General features: G+C 38.8%; 1 protein-coding gene across 5 annotated transcripts in view; it reads left to right on the forward strand.

Moving 5' to 3' along the window:
• Window positions 1-17,254, forward strand: part of LOC124160887 (pre-mRNA 3'-end-processing factor FIP1) — a 29,224-nt gene extending 11,970 nt beyond the window's left edge. For 4 of the 5 annotated variants that reach the window (XM_046537004.1, XM_046537006.1, XM_046537007.1 and 1 more), the window contains exons 8-11: window positions 10,687-10,801; window positions 11,197-11,304; window positions 16,036-16,370; window positions 16,789-17,254. In XM_046537004.1, coding sequence (XP_046392960.1) covers window positions 10,687-10,801; window positions 11,197-11,304; window positions 16,036-16,370; window positions 16,789-16,924 — 694 coding nt within the window. In that variant the 3' untranslated portion in view covers window positions 16,925-17,254. The remainder of the gene's footprint in view (window positions 1-10,686; window positions 10,802-11,196; window positions 11,305-16,035; window positions 16,371-16,788) is intronic. The other variant, XM_046537008.1, reaches the window with a different exon arrangement.
• The last annotated feature ends 696 nt before the right edge of the window (window positions 17,255-17,950 follow it).

Genomic DNA, 17,950 nt, shown 5'->3' on the forward strand with positions numbered 1-17,950 from the left:
AAATTTTGAAAGTAAATTTCAACTGTTTAATATAAAATTTTCTAGTAATTACGTCGTAATCTAATAATCTTGCGTGTCATCAGTCGATATATCGATCGATTTTACAATCGAAATGGTATCATTCCAGAAGGGAATGTCTACGGCTGTTGCCGTAATTTGAAAGTCAATATAATTTTGCCCAATTTTTATCATGTTTAAAAAACCAGTCGACTTACTCCGGGTCGTTGTTATATTCTCCGAGTACGCTGTGAGAAAGAAAAATGACTTGTCTTCGCTTGTGTAATCACAAATATAGCACCTGTTTTTGCCCATATCTGCAATTTGAGCTTCGAGAAAGGTGAATTTCCTAATCCATTGAAAAAGGCAGTAGTCATTCCAGTATTTAAAAAAGGGGAACGGCTCAATATTGAAAATTATAGGCCTATTTCACTACTTTCCATACTATCTAAAATAGTTGAGAAGTTGATGAAAAAAAGACTCCTTAGCTATCTCCATAAAGTAAAATTCTTTAGTGTTAATCAGTTTGGTTTTTTAAGTGGTAAAAGTACTGAACACGCATTAATGAATTATATGACTGATGTTTTTGAAGGTATTAATGCCAAGAAACGAGTTGGGACTATTTTTATTGACATCAAAAAAGCATTCGATTCATTAGACCACAAAATACTGTTACAGAAATTAGAAATGGCTGGCGTAAGAGGTATAGCTCTTAACTGGTTTCGGAGCTACTTAACTAATCGTTCACAATGTGTAAAGGTAAAAAACTCGTTTAGTGCCTTTAGCAGTATCAATACTGGTGTACCTCAGGGTTCTGTATTGGGCCCTATTCTCTTCTTAACTTATATTAATGATTTATGTAACCTTGAATTAAATGGTAAGATAACAACTTTCGCAGATGATGTGGCCTTAAATTATGTGTATTCTACCTGGGATGAAGTTGTTAATGCCATGCAGCATGACTTATCCTGTCTACGACACTGGTTTCAATATAACGGCTTGGAACTAAGCGAAAGAAAAACACAATGTATGTTTTATGATATTTGTGACTATTATAATCTTGATGTCAAATTACAGTATCACACCTTAGACTGTTCAATGCACTCTTGTACTTGCCCTGTTATTAAAATGACAAAAGAAGTGAAGTATCTGGGAGTAACATTAGATTATCGCCTGAAATGGGATAAGCAAATCGCAAATGTAAGTGCTGTTTTAAAGCGTAGTCTCACCAAATTTTATTTTATCCGTAATAAATGCCCTCTCTTTGCCCGAAAAATGATTTACCATGCTTTGGTACACTCCAAGTTGGATTATGGGCTTACTTGTTGGGGTGGAGCTTATTTTAACACCTTAAAATCAGCCTACTTCGTGCAGAAAAAAATTGTTAGACTATTATTACTTAAAAAGCGTTACGAACATTCCCGTCCTTTATTCATTGAACTTAACATACTCCCGCTAAGATATATGTATTGCTATAAAGTGTTAAAAAATTTTTTTTTGCGTAGTGGATATAGCCCAAAAATTTTTGGGAGCTATGTGCTGTTTAATCCTCGCAGAGGTTTCTCGATCCCTATGCACAAGCCTAATTTAACGATGTATAAAAGGAGTTTTTTGTATATGGGACCAAAATTGTATAATATGCTACCAAATACAATTAAAGAGACAAATTGTTTTGGTAAATACAAAAGGTTGATACAGAAATGGATAATGACTTTTGAAGACATCGAAAAGCTATGGTAAAGGGTCGGTATATTGCAGAAAATACCCTAGGCATCATATGTGTTGTACATTATAAGTTGTATCTCATCTTAAGGTCAGCTCTGTTATTATATTATTACGCACATGTATTTTTTTCTCAAGGTATTGTGTATTTTGGTTGTATGTGTTATCATTTCCGCAATTAATGAAAATTGAAGTTAGCCCAAACACAGGCTTATTGCCTTATGGGCTACCTTACTTCCTTGAATGGATGTAATATTCTGTAAAAAAAAAAAAAAAATATGTATGCATGGAAGAATAAATTATTATTATTATTATTATTGTCTGAGCTTCACTCGTCCTCGTTCCGTAAATATATATAGGATAAATCACGGGAGATAGACGCCGTAATCATGAAATCGTCTCCGGGATGTCCATGAAAAATTGCGATTTTTATTCACGTGGTATTGTTTTTCATGGTAGAGCTCATTTCCTTGATTTTAAATGTGAAAAGAGTTCAGGAAGGCGATCCTATGAGAACTACCGATAGTAATTGTAATTATGACGACTTTTTCACTGATTGCAATAACCCCGACTGCTTTTATTTACTTTCCTCGTTAGTACGTTTTCCTGGTTAGTACGTTCATTTTTCGTGGTCCCTTCAGAAACGTACTAACCAAGTTCCACTGTATATGCGGACAATACGAACGTATATGATTGAGGGCAGAGTTGACTTTAATCAAGGTGATTTTTTTTAGAAAGACACTGCTTGCTATAGGCTCCTTTTTCAAGAGTAGAGAAAGCTGTAGTGCAACCTTCATTAAAAGTTGACTATACGCCTCCACACAGCTTTCAATAAAATTAATGAATGAAAGTGCTTCTTCTTAATAGTGTTTTTCTATTCGAGTGCTGTTTAATTCATGTGCAACATCTACACTTTCCGCAACGATATTGCATGAAATATTATCTGAATTCAGAGTGTCTTCTGTATATTTTTGAATAACATGCAAAATATTCTCAATGTTTCGACTTACGTACACATTTTCAGGAACACATTGTGTGCAAAAGTCTGGGACCACCTGTAATTGATTTAATCCCTAAATCCTTTATCTTCCACTGGTGTAAAGGGTTGTTGTCTGTTGCAATCATTCTGGCTGTCAGTTCGGTGGTTTTAATTGCGCTGTAATGAAGTGCATGATAAAGTTTTTTCTTCTTAATCATATCACGTATAGTTGGCTGCATATTATGTGAACTTGGTAATGCATCACCTGTAGTGGAAGAATATGCAGCTTTGTTCGCAAATGTGGGCGTAGCCTTGTGTAATGCAGAAACTTTACCACAGTAGTTTGCTAAAAAATTAACCTGCTTAGGAGTATTTTCCTCACTGATTTCTGCTTTGAGATTAACTCTTCCAAGAGTTGAAAGACTACTAGATTCGAAGCTTGAATCAATCTCAAAGCAAGGTAATGATCCTAAGTCCTCGGTGTAGCACTTGAGCTTGGCTGCAACGCATCCAACGGCAGACAGTCCTCCTCATCTGGTGTAGGCACTAACTGTGTCTTTTTAGCCGAGTCAGGTCATAACTCAGGCAGTGGCGGCTCGTGAGTCAAATGCTGGGGGGGGCGCACTCCACCGGGGGTCATAGTTTTTTAATATTTCGTGTATTTTATTAAGTTTTTACGGCAATCTAGGAATAAAATTTTGTGATGCCATATGTTCCGTTTATTTCTACAAAAATACCTTGTTTTCCTAATAAAGCTTGATTAATAAATACTAAATGCAGTAGACTCTCGGTCATACGGATCGGCTTAGTCCGGACTCTCGATTATACTAAACAATGATCTTGAAGAATAAAAATATATTTGCTGCGATATTTTGCAAATACAAACGAAAATACGTAACTTTAGGTTTTAGCGCCTAAATTCTTCGTGCGGATATGCCCGCAATACACTTATGTTGTTCATTTTGCAATCGTAATGCGTTATTTGTCAAATATATTCAACATTTGCAAAGATTTAGGTAGCAATGACACTTGTAACACCTGAGGAGGGAGGGGAGTGTCACTGACTTCCACTAGGTAACAAACACTACTAGAATGCGCGCGCTTTGCTATTGCAGATGTAAACTTTGATTGCTGTGTACGCGTTGCTTCTTGAATACAGTATGATTTAAAATCAATAATTAAACATTTCTCACACATTTTTAACAAAATCTGAAATACTCACATGCCTTTAGTTATATTGCAGAAGTCCATCCTTCTTTCCTTTTGTCCAGCGAAGTGATCAATTACACGTTCGTTGAAATCAGCGCCGGACAACAATTTCTTTCCGATTGAACACATGGTAAGGGCACTAGTCTATAAATAAACAAGGGACTTAATAAACAAGGGACGACACAAAATGAGCCGACGAAAAATACGACCAAAAGAACAAGGTGCCTGGACACAGATTTGGGGACAATTTTTCCCTATATTTCCCTATAACAAAAACGAGCACTGTTGCTTAATTCAAAATTGTCTTCGTGAATGTACACACAGCACTAAGAAACTTCTTAATCGGCAATTAAGCACAGTTAACCCCTCAAAAATGATGTCTGAACTCATTTCACTCCGTTCTTTCCGAGAGTCTTGCCGTTACTATAAGGAAGACTCAAGGGAGATGGAAGTCGTGGTCCACTAATGCTGATTCAGCTGAGGGACGAATTTAAGGTCAGCAAAGGCATTCAAGCAGACGTCACGGACCATCTCCTTGAGTCTGATTCATGTGTGGTAAACACGCGAAACGCCAACGGTTCGCACTTGGAATAACCATGTCTTCGAAATCATTGCCATGATATAATAGAATATAAATTCTAGATCGTAAAAGAAGACGACTCTGAACCACAGATAGGAGCTGTAAGGATATCCGCACTGATATGAACTCTTCGAAGCCACTTAAATCAGACCCAAGGGGACATTTTCCGTCAGACAGCTACCGCTCTGCCGCTGAGGAATTAGGTGAACATGAACTAATAGAACAAGGATGGCTAGAAAAATGATGACCCTACACACAAAAGGTGCATTGTACGCGGAACTTCTTGACATTCATTGAATAACTCCATTTAAAGTCACGTTTTACGGGTTAAATCATGTTTAATCCTTCCCTATCACGCACGCACCCATTTCTTAAATTATAAATCAGTGGGGAATGTTAACTGATTTTCCTAATACTGCAGGTCTTTTGATAAATTTATCTGAAAAATAGGTACCGCATTTCTAAACATCGGGAAGATATGAATACATTGTTCAGGCCTAAACATTATAATATTAGTTTCCCCAAGGTTCTTGAAATTCGTAATCATAATAGAACTGTGGCAAATACTCGGGAATAGTTTTCCTACATCAATACGGCCTTTAACTGGTTGATTTTATGTGTTCCGGAATCCAAACACCAAAAAAACGCAAGCATAATGGGATAATTTATTTTCTGTAGCAATACCTACCAGTAATTAAAAATTAAAATCGTATAACTACACCCAGTACAGTGACCATTCTGATTCCGTACGTCCCTTTTCTGTGGCAGCACCAAGTAGACGCCAGATTGTACGCCCGCCGGCCTGCGCAGCGATGTCAACTCAAACGTCGCTCTGCGCATTTTCGGACGACGTCCCAAGAGTTCCATAAGACACAACGTTAGACGCGTCATAGCACCAGCGGCCCCCACCACTACCACTCTCCATATAACTGCATGGGGATGGATTGGGACGTTCTGGCCAGCGCCCCACGGCTACAAATACGAACTTCTTGCGCTTTTTCTTTTCGTGTTTTTCCAACACTTTCGATGTATGTGACTGAAAAAACACTTTGATTAATTAGATATATAATTATAAATTCATGGATATTTATTTTTTTTTACTTTTTCAAATATTTGGGAGGGGCGGCGTCCGAGAGTCCTTATGGGCAAGCCGCCACTGAACTCAGGCTCGACATTAGAACTAGGCCTATGCTTACCATGGACCAGCGCATGGTGTACTGCAATTTGCTCCCTCATATTATTTGTAGTAAAACTCCTCACATGTTTTTCCCCACTCGAAACTCTTACGTTACACAAGGTGCAAATAGTATGTTGGAGGTCACTTTGAACTTCTTTGAAACATCTCCAAATTTCACTGTATTTTTTACTGGGCATGACTTTTTTTCCTGTCATTGTAAATAATCACATTTCATCAAATTATTCCAAAGCTACCATGAAGTCAGCATTGCGTAGCTTAAGTAGAAGACATTGCTTCAACACACAATTCCATATAACAAAAAGAAAATTGCAAGAACTGCTTTATACTATAAACAAAAGCACGTAGTCGTAAGATAATTAGCATACTTATTGATTTTTAAATATCTAATGTAATTATGAAAGAATGACTTTGGTGTTCGAAAGAAACACACTCTGAAACCGTCTCAGTCTTACTATTAGATAACTTTTCCGATGGCATTTGGTACCATAGCGCTCTAGCAGGAGAAGGCAACACCTCGTTTGATTGGTCACAGTAGCGGTAAAAATCTGAAATTTGAAAATATCGGATAAGCACTGACTTGACTGCCGATACTGATGCTACCAATACCATAAATATCAGCCTATACTTTATATCGGTATTTGAATCGGTCCATCCCTACTTTAACTGAATTAGTACATGGGTCAACCTCACACCATGGAATCTCCCCTTTCGATCCTTCCAAAGCACATCTGTCCAACAGTTCACTTCAAAAATAATATTACCGTATAAGCGCGTGTAAGAGGCGCACCTTTTTTCCCAGAAATTGCAGCAGAAAATGAGGGTGCGCCTCTTACACAAACTTCTTATCTTCCCCCCTCCCCTTCACCGGTCGCAAGTCTAAGGGGAACTGAGTGTCCTTGGTTTTCAGTGTGAGTCAGTCATCTGTAATCCTAGGTGAAAAACAAGCGGTAGGCAGGGGAGTTTCTCCCTTAGTGACGTATTTTTAAAATGCTCCTGTTTGCTTTTCTTTTAAGCATCGCGCCGTCACGTCGGTTCCCCGGAGGTGAACATGGAAAAGATCGCGTGGGGGTTTTTCACTCCGAAGGGCGCGCTAAATTTACTGCCACAAGTGGGCATCCCGCGGCATTTATACTGCATATAGTAATCGGTTATCAAACAGAGAAACGCGTATTTTTGGATGACATACCTGGTCAATAGTCAACATCTGTCTTGCCTAGTGATTTCCATTACGCTGAGGACCTGATTTTCCAAAAATCATCTTCAGACGCTAATATGAGGATTATTGCAACTGAAAATTATATTGGTTTAAAAACCTGCGCTTTAAAAAATTCGAACGAGTGTGTTCATTGTTGGACTAAATTGTGGATGGAAGAAATCAGAAATGCCTATAAGTGAAGAGCGTGGAAGGAGAGGTTGAGGGGAAGGAGTGCGAACCCTCCGTCTTCGAAGCAAGCAACGAAATACGGAGGGGAAGGAGCGCAGTCCCTCCCCTCCGTATTTCAAGCTACGAGGCTATGAGCGAAGGAGCACGGGAAGAACACGTCCGATCTTGCATTGACATCGTTGCCTTCAAAGCGAAGGGGCGAAGGCGCAGCAAAGTGATATACACAGTTTGCGTTGCCTAAAGTTTCCAGTCCGTCTCGTCTTGTTTGAATGCGCTTATGCTACGCTTGTTTCTTCCGAAATTGTTCTGTTTGGATTATTTTGAATATTAGTTGCCTTGTTGTAACTATAAATCTTTGTGTCAAACAATTAGAGCTTAAAAAATTCAAATTCTGTCAGATATGCGTCGCGTTAGATCTCTTTCTTTTATTTGAACCTCGTGCGTGTCATACAATTATTGAAAGCTATCGAGATATCTTCGGGCTCAGTAGATGACTCACCTAGCATTTGGCCTCCATAAAATGGGAGATCGATCAAGGTCAGTTGGTGAGACGGGGTAGGGATAAAACACATTTCCATTGTTCCCCTGTAACTTGATGTTTTCCTATTTTCCTGTGGGGTCTCGGAAAGGAAAAAAAACGGCAGAGGCATTGGCCGATGGAGGGCCGAGTGTGGTTCCGTTAAATTTACGACGTGGTTATTATCCCACGGCGCTGAGATTGCCCCGGTGCTGAGATTGTTGTCCAAGCTCTTGGGAAGGTTCATGCTATGTGCCTGTCGTGTTTTGCCTTAAAATTTTCCACGGCTGCAATTCTATTGCAATACTCCTGCGAGAGCATTTAAACAAAATTCTTCGTGAATAGGACAAGCATCGTAGAGCAACGGCGTACTCTTTCTACTCCCTCTTATGCTGCTATTACCGCCGCAGTTATCAAAATTTCCTCTTTTAATTAATATTGAAAGAGGAAAGTTCGATAACTGTCGAAATTCCAGGCGTACGTCTGCAACACCGCGCGATAGTATTAAAAAAAATGCCCAAAATTTTTTTCTTCACAGCTCCGATTCTCAAAATAGGGGTGCGCCCACACACACACGCTTATACGGTACATTGTATGTACGTACTATGTAAACAAAGCAAGGTCAATGGCACACATGCATATATTTAAACCTATTCATGCATATGAAATACTGTTTTGGTTTTAAACCTATGTACGTGGTGCTGTCTTTTTTTTATAAATTTCGTATGCATTTTGTAAAAATTATTTTTATATTATTCCACAAATTTTTACTGCCTTTTTTGGATTAGTTATTACTTGGTGGCTATCCCTAGCAATTCCCATTTCATGCATTCTGTTCTGTCATTAAATTATCATACAAACTTGTTATAAAAGATTTAACTTGTTGGTGTGGTGAATGGGGATAAGGAAAAGATCTGAATTTAATGAGGTGAAATGAATAGAGATGTGCGAATAGTATCCGCGAATACTCGAATACCTCGAATACTAGAAAGTATTCGATATTCGAGATTTCGAATAGTTATGCGAAAAGTACCGCCTCGAATACCTCGAATACTTTGAATTTCGCGTCATACACTGTCGCACGCACGTCGTTGGTAGTGACTCGGAAAAATGTAGAGAACTGTAGTCATTTAGTGCTCGCAGCGCCGTTCTACGCAAGTTGACGAATTGCATCAAATTCGTGGATTTTAGCGGTGAAAAGTGTTCGACGAGGGGAACCGAAAATAGTCGGGTGAAAAAATCCGAAAATCCCCGATTCCCCCCACCGGGAGAAACTCAGTGCCGTGGGATAGCAACCTTAGGGCATTTCCCACGATCCTCTATCCCCCTCCATTCAGCACTCGCCTCAACCACTCTGACGCTTTCCTCTTCTCCGAAATCAAACAAAAGGTCCCAGCTCGCGCAGGAATCGCATTACGAAGACCCCTGCTTCGAAAAAAATATCGAGTTACGAGAACAATAAAAACGTGTTTCACGCCCTCCCCCCTTTTCTCACCCACTGACCTTTTTCTGGCTACCTGCTTCGAAGTTCCCCATTTCTGGAGGTCAACTGCTGTGTGAGTACCGTGGGATACTTACATTAGCGCATTTCCCAAGGTCCGGTATCCCTCTCCATTCAGCACTAGCCCCCCCTCTGAGGCTTTCCTCTTCTTCAAAATAAAAAAAAGGTCACAGCTCGCGCAGGGATCATATTACGAAGACCTTAGCTTCGAAAAAATACGCGAGAACAATAGAAACGTGTTTCGGGCCCTCCCTTTCCTCCCCCACTGACCTTTTTTTTCCTACCAGCTTCGAAGTTCCCCATTTCTGTGGAGGTCAACCGCTGCATGAGTCATCTATTAGCACAAAGGGTGTCTAAGAATGACTTTCGTCAATTGATGTTACACCTTTATTGAATTGAAATATTAGTAATGTGCGCGTAATTTCAAAAAGAATAAGACCAAACACGACGTATTTCTGAGTTTATTTAAGCATTTTACGCAAAGAAATAAATGTCAAAACACGACGGAGACTTAGCATTCTGGCGAAACTCGATATGAGCAGCAAAGCTTCTCGGAAGTTGATGCGGTATTTTTTTCCGAAAACATATATCAAGTTACAATTTATGAGTGGTGCTATAAATCTTTATTGTTACAGTCACAGACAAAAGGATATTTTCTCAGAATATTTGGTTTCTCCCTGATAGCAATTCCAATTCATCTTCTTATCTCGTGAGAACTCCCAAAGATGGACTGAAAATAATTGAAGAAAATCCGGTGGAAAAGAGCTTGTATTTTGCAAAATGCCTCAGATTGTCAGCTAGCACTTGGCAGCAGGAGTGGGGGTAAAGCGATGTTAGTTGAATTAATTATATGCCCAATTGTTTCCATAAAATTAAATTATTCATTAATCAGCTAAATTCCTGTTCGAATCACTTTAAGGAAATCAAAATTACTCCCCAAAATCTTGTGTTGCCTGCTGCATAGGCAACCGAGTCAAACATTCCAGCATTCATCATTTAGTATTCGAGGTATTCGAAATTCGAGGTATTCGAATATTCGAGCTATGATTTAATATTCGAATTCGATATTCGAATTCGAGAAATCTGCTATTCGACCCATCTCTAGAAATGAATCAATTGCTGATTTTTTTTTTTTTTTAATATTTTGTGCAGATAATATGGATTTCTATTTTCAAAAAAGTAATAAAAAAGTCTTGTACGATATTTTTTCTTGTTTTGATCCTAGCCAGCTCAATTGCATGAGGTTGGGAGTTATGGGTTTGTCTTTAGGCAGCTGGAATGTAAATCTCATGCATGAATTCATATTCCATTGAATTCTCTTATTTAATACGAGGGTGAGATCAGGCCATACCTAAGGACAACAATCAGTGAGAGGGAATATCAGAGTTGATATAACGTTCTAACTTCTTCAGTTTAGAAGTTCCTTTGAACTTTCAATTAGTAAAGAAATCTTGAAGCTTCGTTTGGTATGCAAACAATGTGAAACTCTCGTGATAGTCTGGGGTTAAAATTAACCACCTAGGTCATAAAATTTTTGTTAAGAACTGCACCTTGCTGGTGAGCACATCAACTAATGAGCAATGAATGGTTCTTTTGCAGATTTTCCTCACACCATGGAACCACTCCTTATGGAGCTGGAGAATTCTATACTCCTGAGGCAGATCCATATTACCACTCATATGAGCCAACTCAGGATTCCCAGTGGATGAACCAGGTAATCACAGATTGAATCCGGCTTGATTTTTATTGTTAATGTTATGCCATCTTAGTAAATTTACAATCACTTCATTGGTAAATCTATAAATTTTAGTTTCGGTGCCATGATTAATACAGTTAAATAATGTGAGAAATTAATTCCTGCAAAAGTTTTTGCGGCAATGTTCATGATTAGTGCAGTTATCCGGGTTTTTGCTACTGACAAATGTGGCTGGAGAACCCGAATTATTGCACTCATCATGTCGGAAATGTGTCATACTTGGACTCATTTGTTTTTATGTTGGCGTACATTACTAATATTGAAACCATACGGAGGTAAAACACTAATTGCGGAATGTTATTGGTTGTTACCAAAGAACACATCGGGTGGCTCATTGTATCAGCTTGTTTCAGAATTTGGGGACCAAGAAGGCAGATCGCATGAAAAGAGGGGAACTGGCGAGAAGGGGAGGGGCGATAGACTCAAAGAAGAGAACAGAAACCACTTCCTATTACTATCAGGTAACTTGAAACTTCTGTTCGATGCCCTTAAACTTTTCTCTGGCGAAGGAACTCCAAGCTCTATCCCTTCCAACTCCCCACTACACTTCCATTTTTAATTTTTCTCAGGGAAACTACTACCATGCTTAGCCCTTAACTACTGGCACGGTTTTTTGAGACGTTAGTACTGGCATGGGGACATATCAGATCCCCAATTTTTTCATTTAATTTCTTAATAACTACTGATATTTTGTCAAAACCAATATGCATTTTTGAAAGTTTAAATTGTTTTCAACAGTTGTAGATTATTAGATTTTGTTATTTTCAACATTTAATCTTCTATATTATTTCTACTGTACAGATACCTTTTTCTCAACATAATAGGCGACCAAACTCTACAAATGAGGTACCAAAATGCACAGAATTTATCAGGGAACCTGCGACGGCATATCTTACTTCTTAAATATTGATATTGTTTCCTAAAATTGGTTTTTAAATAATTAAAAAAAAACAAAAAACAACAACCAGTAAATATTCCTGATGTTAACGGCGCGCAAACTGATACATTTGTTCATTTGCCACAATGTCTCGCATTCTTGAAATAACTTTTATCAAAATGCGGCTGATTCCACATTCAAGTCTCCTGTTGATACGTAAGTATGAGTCATTACGTGCGTATAACAGAAGATAGTGTAATTACTTCCAATGTTGTGTTTAAAGAGGTCCTCTGACCTCAATTTGTACATGAACATTCCAATTAAATTTGTACATAAGTCCCTCCCTTTTTTTCTACATTTTGAAATTAGAAACGCGCCTATCCCTCTGTGGACCTGCATTGAAAAAGAGCGGGGGAAGCCCACTGGGAGCGGGTGCAGCAAGCTCGTATTTTTTATATTTTTAGAAAAAAAACTTGCATTATTTTCTGAAAACGTAAGGTCATATTTAATTTTCTCTTCATTCAGGTCCTGGGAACTCATAATTCAATTATTGTAACAAATTGATAATTAAAGTACCTAATATACACCACGCCACTTCACAATGGTAATTCCTTCAATGCAAAAAAAAACGAGGTATCTATAAGGCAACTAGTGGCGCGGGGCCATGCTGAGCCCCCAAATCACTTTGCACAATGTTTACCCTTCACAAGGGTGAGATAGACTGACAGAAATAAGTTTGGTGGGAGGGGGAAGTAGACTTGAAGCTACTAACAAGGGGGATACACGACCTTCGGGTGGCCGATTGAGCTCAAATTTTCTGAATCGGTAGATCACGGCCTTCAATTAAATATGCCGAAGCAAGACGACGCACTTCTCAAAAATTTTCGAGAAAAAAGCAATTAAAAATCGTAAAAACGGGTCTACGGTATATTTCCGGTATTTCCTTACCATTCCTTCAAGACAGCGGTGGTCCAGTGGAGACGGCTAATGAATACAAAATCGCCTTTGGAAAGGCTATTATACAGCCCTTGCTTCATTTTCTACCCGTTTCAGCACTTATTAGTATTTAAAAAATGAATTAAAAATATTTTAATTGAGTTAACGAAGATAAGAAAACAATCTTTGAAAATGCAAGCAATAAATCCTTGAAAAATAAAATGAAAAAAAGTTCCGTGAATAAGGATCGAACTCTCCATCCTTACATCCACTGTCAACTGCCGTATCCACTGGACCACCCCTGTCTTGAAGGAGTGGTAAGGAAATACCGGATATATACCGTAGACCCGTTTTTTACGATTTTTAATTGCTTTTTTCTCGAAAAGTTTTGAGAAGTGCGTCGTCTTGCTTCGGCATATTTAATTGATAGCAGTGATCTACCGATTCAGAAAATTTGAGCTCAATCGGCCACCCGAAGGTCGTGTATCCCCCTTGTTAGTAGCTTCAAGTCTACTTCCCTCCCACCAAACTTATTTCTGTCAGTCTATCTCACCCTTGTGAAGGGCAAACATTGTGCAAAGTGATTTGGGGGCTCAGTATGTCCCCGCGCCACTAGTTGCGTTATAGATACCTCGTTTTTTTTTGCATTGAAGGAATTACCATTGTGAAGTGGCGTGGTGTATATTAGGTACTTTAATTTGCATTTTGTTACAATAATTGAATCGGCCACCCGAAGGTCGTGTACTCCCCTTGTAAGTAGCTAAGCGATGTTGCCAAATCACCCAGGAAGTAAGCAAGAAATTCACCAGCCTGGGGATCTACCAGCACCAGTAGTTAAGGGTTAACAGACTTCAAAAATGTCAAAAGCACTCCGTGTTTGGTCTCATTTTCTTCCTAATTTTTTGCACAATACTAATATTTAAATCAAATCAAGACACCTTATCATTTGATGAAAGTCATCTTGAGACACCTTTGGGCCCAACAGGTGAATCAAGTTGCAGTTGGCCGTGAGAAGCATGGAGCTCGGTAGGCTGAAAAAGATCAGTTGGCGAGAAAGGGAAAAGGTGAAACATAACTTTCTCATGTAATTAGATGTTTTATTGTGAAGCTAATGATATAGTGTCTCAGTAATATGAACCCTGCACATGCCATGATCTGGGGGTGTCAGAGGCCTGCTGGGTGGTTGATGAGAGGAGGGAAACGTTTGAGGGGTGGACTGAAGACTGATAGGTGGGGGATAGTGGATACTGGGAAATGTGCGACGTTGTTACTATCCTACAGGGCTAAGCTTCTCCCGATGGTAGCTCCATCTACTGGCAAAAATTCACACTATGAGCCTATTGTGTTTACCCTATGATTGCAACCATTCCAAATCTTTACCTCCTTTCGCACATGGAGCGGATAGTGCAGAAAGAAAAGCGCTCATAGTAATGAGTGACAACGTCAGAGCATATGAATAGTCTTGCCACAGTGAAATCAATACTTTGTCATGTTTTCAATATAGCTTTAATGTATACAGTGAAGTGGCTACTTAATACCTCAAACATGTTGCCGCAGATGCCGATCCTAACTCTGATTATGACTTTGAAAAGACTTGAGGTGCCACTCCCTTTTGTGGCAGCTTACAGAATAGAATATAGAAATAGATTTGAACATATATCACTCCCACAATGTGTCATATTTCATATGATATACACAAGGTAAGTGCTTCGTAGCATTGTGTTTCCTTTCTTCAAGTATCGTTGTATGCACAGACTTTAGATGAACGATGGGTTTTCTTTCAAATACCTTCAGAATGCTTTACAAGTTCCATTCTGTGCCATACTTACCAATGCTCATAGATACGTTCACCAATGCTAAACTCTGGAGAAACAAACGATAGGAATTTGATGGAAAATGGTGTGCAGCTTACATGAAAATCTGGAGGATTCTGTGTAAGCTGCGCACCCCCTGTATTTCACCAGCATTTCGGAAAAATGGTGGCTTCTATGAGTAAATACAGTAATTACAAAAATTGCATGATTTACATAAGACTTGTGAGACAATTGTCAGAGTACATTAGTGTGAGGGTGCATGTCCTGTCACATCCATTGCGAATTTAATAATTGCAATATTCTCTGGGTTCATTAATAATCCCAATACTGTCCATTGTGCTTAGGGTAGGTGTATAGAATAGAGTCACACTAAGTTTCCCGATGATGGAAATAGAGAAAGTTGGGGGATGCTTGATCTTTCAAACGTGGATAATGGTTGTCTTACAATCGCTCTCCAATCCGTCACCTTCTCTAACGTTAAGTTGTTACAAGCCTGTAAGCGACTGTATCACCTCTAAACTGGCCAGCAAATGATCCCCTCTCTCATAGTTAATCTTTTTGCGCACCAAGGTCACTCAGCTCTCAAGGGATTTGATTGTTAAGCAGTCTAATAAAAAATTCATGTAATAGGTTCACCCTCATTTTCAGCTGCTTTTTCCAGAAAAAAGGTATTAATAAAATGCCAGTTAGCCCTCAGAACTCACTGTATTTTGTTACTCTATAACAATTCTCTTGTGCATATTAGTAATTTGTATGAAATGGCTAACAATGACTCTGAATGATATCAGATAGTATAGCGACGAGTATTGTGCTTAGTATTTCATGTGTCCACGTATCTCAATGAAATTCATTTTTGGACTCTGCAATATTGTTGACTATCCAAGAAAAAAAATTGCTAGAAACTCAAGATAACTTGTGTTTCCAGGTATGGAAGTATTGCTCTTGAGGAATGATTATGACCATTATGTATGTAAAATATTCTTGTATTTTGGTTAGATCATGATGAAATTATGTTGTGAGATGGATTACAAATAATGAGCTACCATAAATGCAGGTTATACTGCCATAGACCATTTACCGGAATGAAAAGGAGGTGCTGGTTCAAGTGAAAAATTTGGGCGCTGAAAAGTTTTCTTTCGTTGCTAAGTCCTGTTTCTCTTTCAAAGCATCCGTTTTAGGTCTTCTCATTGAAATTTTTGCATTTTGGTCACAAGAGGTCTCAGAATAAGCTCAGTTGCTTCAGGGTAGGTAAAAAGTAGCTAACTATGGGTAACTATCTTTTAACCATGAGAAGAGAATGCTTTAAATGTGCGGCAACTTACAGATTGAAAATAAGTACACCATTAATTGATGGTGTTTGTCACGAGTTCTCCAACATGTAAAACTATGTGTTGCCGTTGTCTTGATGTTCAACTCTAACATCTGGGGATATCTGAACAAAACATCAGCCATAGATAGACCCCGTGGAGAACCCGAGGAATTCCTTCACTATATAAGCCTATGATCTTACTTTGCCTCATCAATTAATTAACTTATATTTCTTTCTTTGCATAATCCTGTTGCAGTCATGGGATTCCGCAAGTGGAGCAGAAATGGGTCATCCTCCTCCTCCAATAGGCATGGGTGGGCCAGCTCCTACAGCATTGGTGGTCCCCCTACCTCTCGCCAATTCATCTTCCACTGGTGTGTCATCTCCTATTCGCTCGAGTAGCAAGGATCGCAAGGAGGAACCAGGGCTTGTCAGCCAGGACTCATCGCAGGACGCTTTTGGTGGAAGTGTCAAGGGCAGCGGCTCAGTTTCGGGCAGAGGTGATCCTGATGACGAAAGGATCAAGGACGACATGGTGGTGGCTCCTCCACCTCCTCCGCCCAAGGAGAAGGAAGGCAGGCACAGGGACAGGTGGGTGATAAAATACTCGCGCCATTCCTGGTCACCTTGTTTTGCTGTTCATTCCTCTGCTCTAATTGACTTACCCAACAAATGTCACCGACCCATATTGGAGTTACATGTAAATTTTTTCCATACTTGATGGTCATACACGATGAAAGTCCACAAATAAAATACTCATGCCACTTCTGGTCACCTTGTTTTGCTGTTTATTTCCCTGCACCAATTGACTTACCCAACGAAAGTCACCTACTCACTTTGAAGTTACACGTCAATTTATCCATGCTTGATGGTCCTACAAGATAAAAGTTCTCAAATATCAATGGGAATGATATGTGTGGCTTTTACAATAATGATTGTAATTTGTGATATCGATTTTTATGTCAAGCCCTTCATTTTGCTATCCTTTGTCCGATTTCACTTGTTGAAGGTCGCATCGTCACCGATCTCGCAGTCGCAGCACAGAGCGCAGGAGGCGGCACAAGAGCCGGAGTCGTAGCCCAGGCCACAGGCATCGTAAGAAGAAGTCTAGGAGGGAGCGGGAGGTGAAGGAGGAGTCCGAGTGATTTGCTTGACCGAACAAGCATTCTCTTGTGTGTGGGACAGAAGCATGTTCACATGTGTTGTGTGTGAAATGAACATAGACAGGGATTGGGTAATTTTGTCCAAGAACGCTTGTGCAAGTACAAAGCCAGTGTTTATAATGAATTGTAAATATAAATAATTTAATCTGTGTCTATGTTCACAGATAATCTCATCAGCTAAATTCACCAAGAATAAAAGTCAAAACTTATCAGATTTACATGAATACACATATTACCTAATTTATTGCACATTTTTCCTCTCAGAGATTGAAAATTACCAAATTCCTGTATAAATAAAATGTTGTTCTCTTTTGTTCTTCTTTTATTGAGTATAAGTGTTAGAATCAAAGCTAGTATGAGTGGTACCTTTGAGTGAAACCCATTATTTCTCATATTCTTGTTCCAAGGATGCTGCTCATAAAGATATTTACTCGCTGACTAGATCTGTTTTAATATGTTTTCTATAAAATTCGTTATTTTTTATTTATTCATGATGTTCTGTAAAATTTCAATCAGAATTTTTATTCTTCATTCCTCTCTTAACAATTGTTTGATAATATGGATTGTGCTGCAACTGGCATTAAGGGAGTACAATCACTGATGGCTATGAATCTTATATGTGCAACCTATTCCACCCAATTATTTGAAAAAGGTGAGAAAGTGTTTAATCCCTCTTTCCATTAGCAAATGCTTCCCAACTTGCCTTGGTTAATTTAGCTAATATTTGCTGTGAATAATTAAGTGACATTTGTCATTTTATGTCAATATATGAGATTAGTACGCATGTGGGATTTTTTTTTGTTTTATCTTGTCCTCATTTTCTAAAAGATGGTCTTAGCCAGACTTTTAATAGCCAACATATAGGTAAAAATTAGGGATTTCTTTTCAGAAATAACACTCAAAGTAAGCAATTTTTGTCTGAGAATGGTAAATTTTCTAGCCGATTTCAGCCTGTCACTGTAGACTGTCTCACATTATGGGCCAATGGGATCAAGAAGTGTTGGCCTT

Source organism: Ischnura elegans, chromosome 6 (assembly GCF_921293095.1).
Source record: "Ischnura elegans chromosome 6, ioIscEleg1.1, whole genome shotgun sequence".
In the NCBI taxonomy this organism is placed as follows: domain Eukaryota; kingdom Metazoa; phylum Arthropoda; class Insecta; order Odonata; family Coenagrionidae; genus Ischnura; species Ischnura elegans.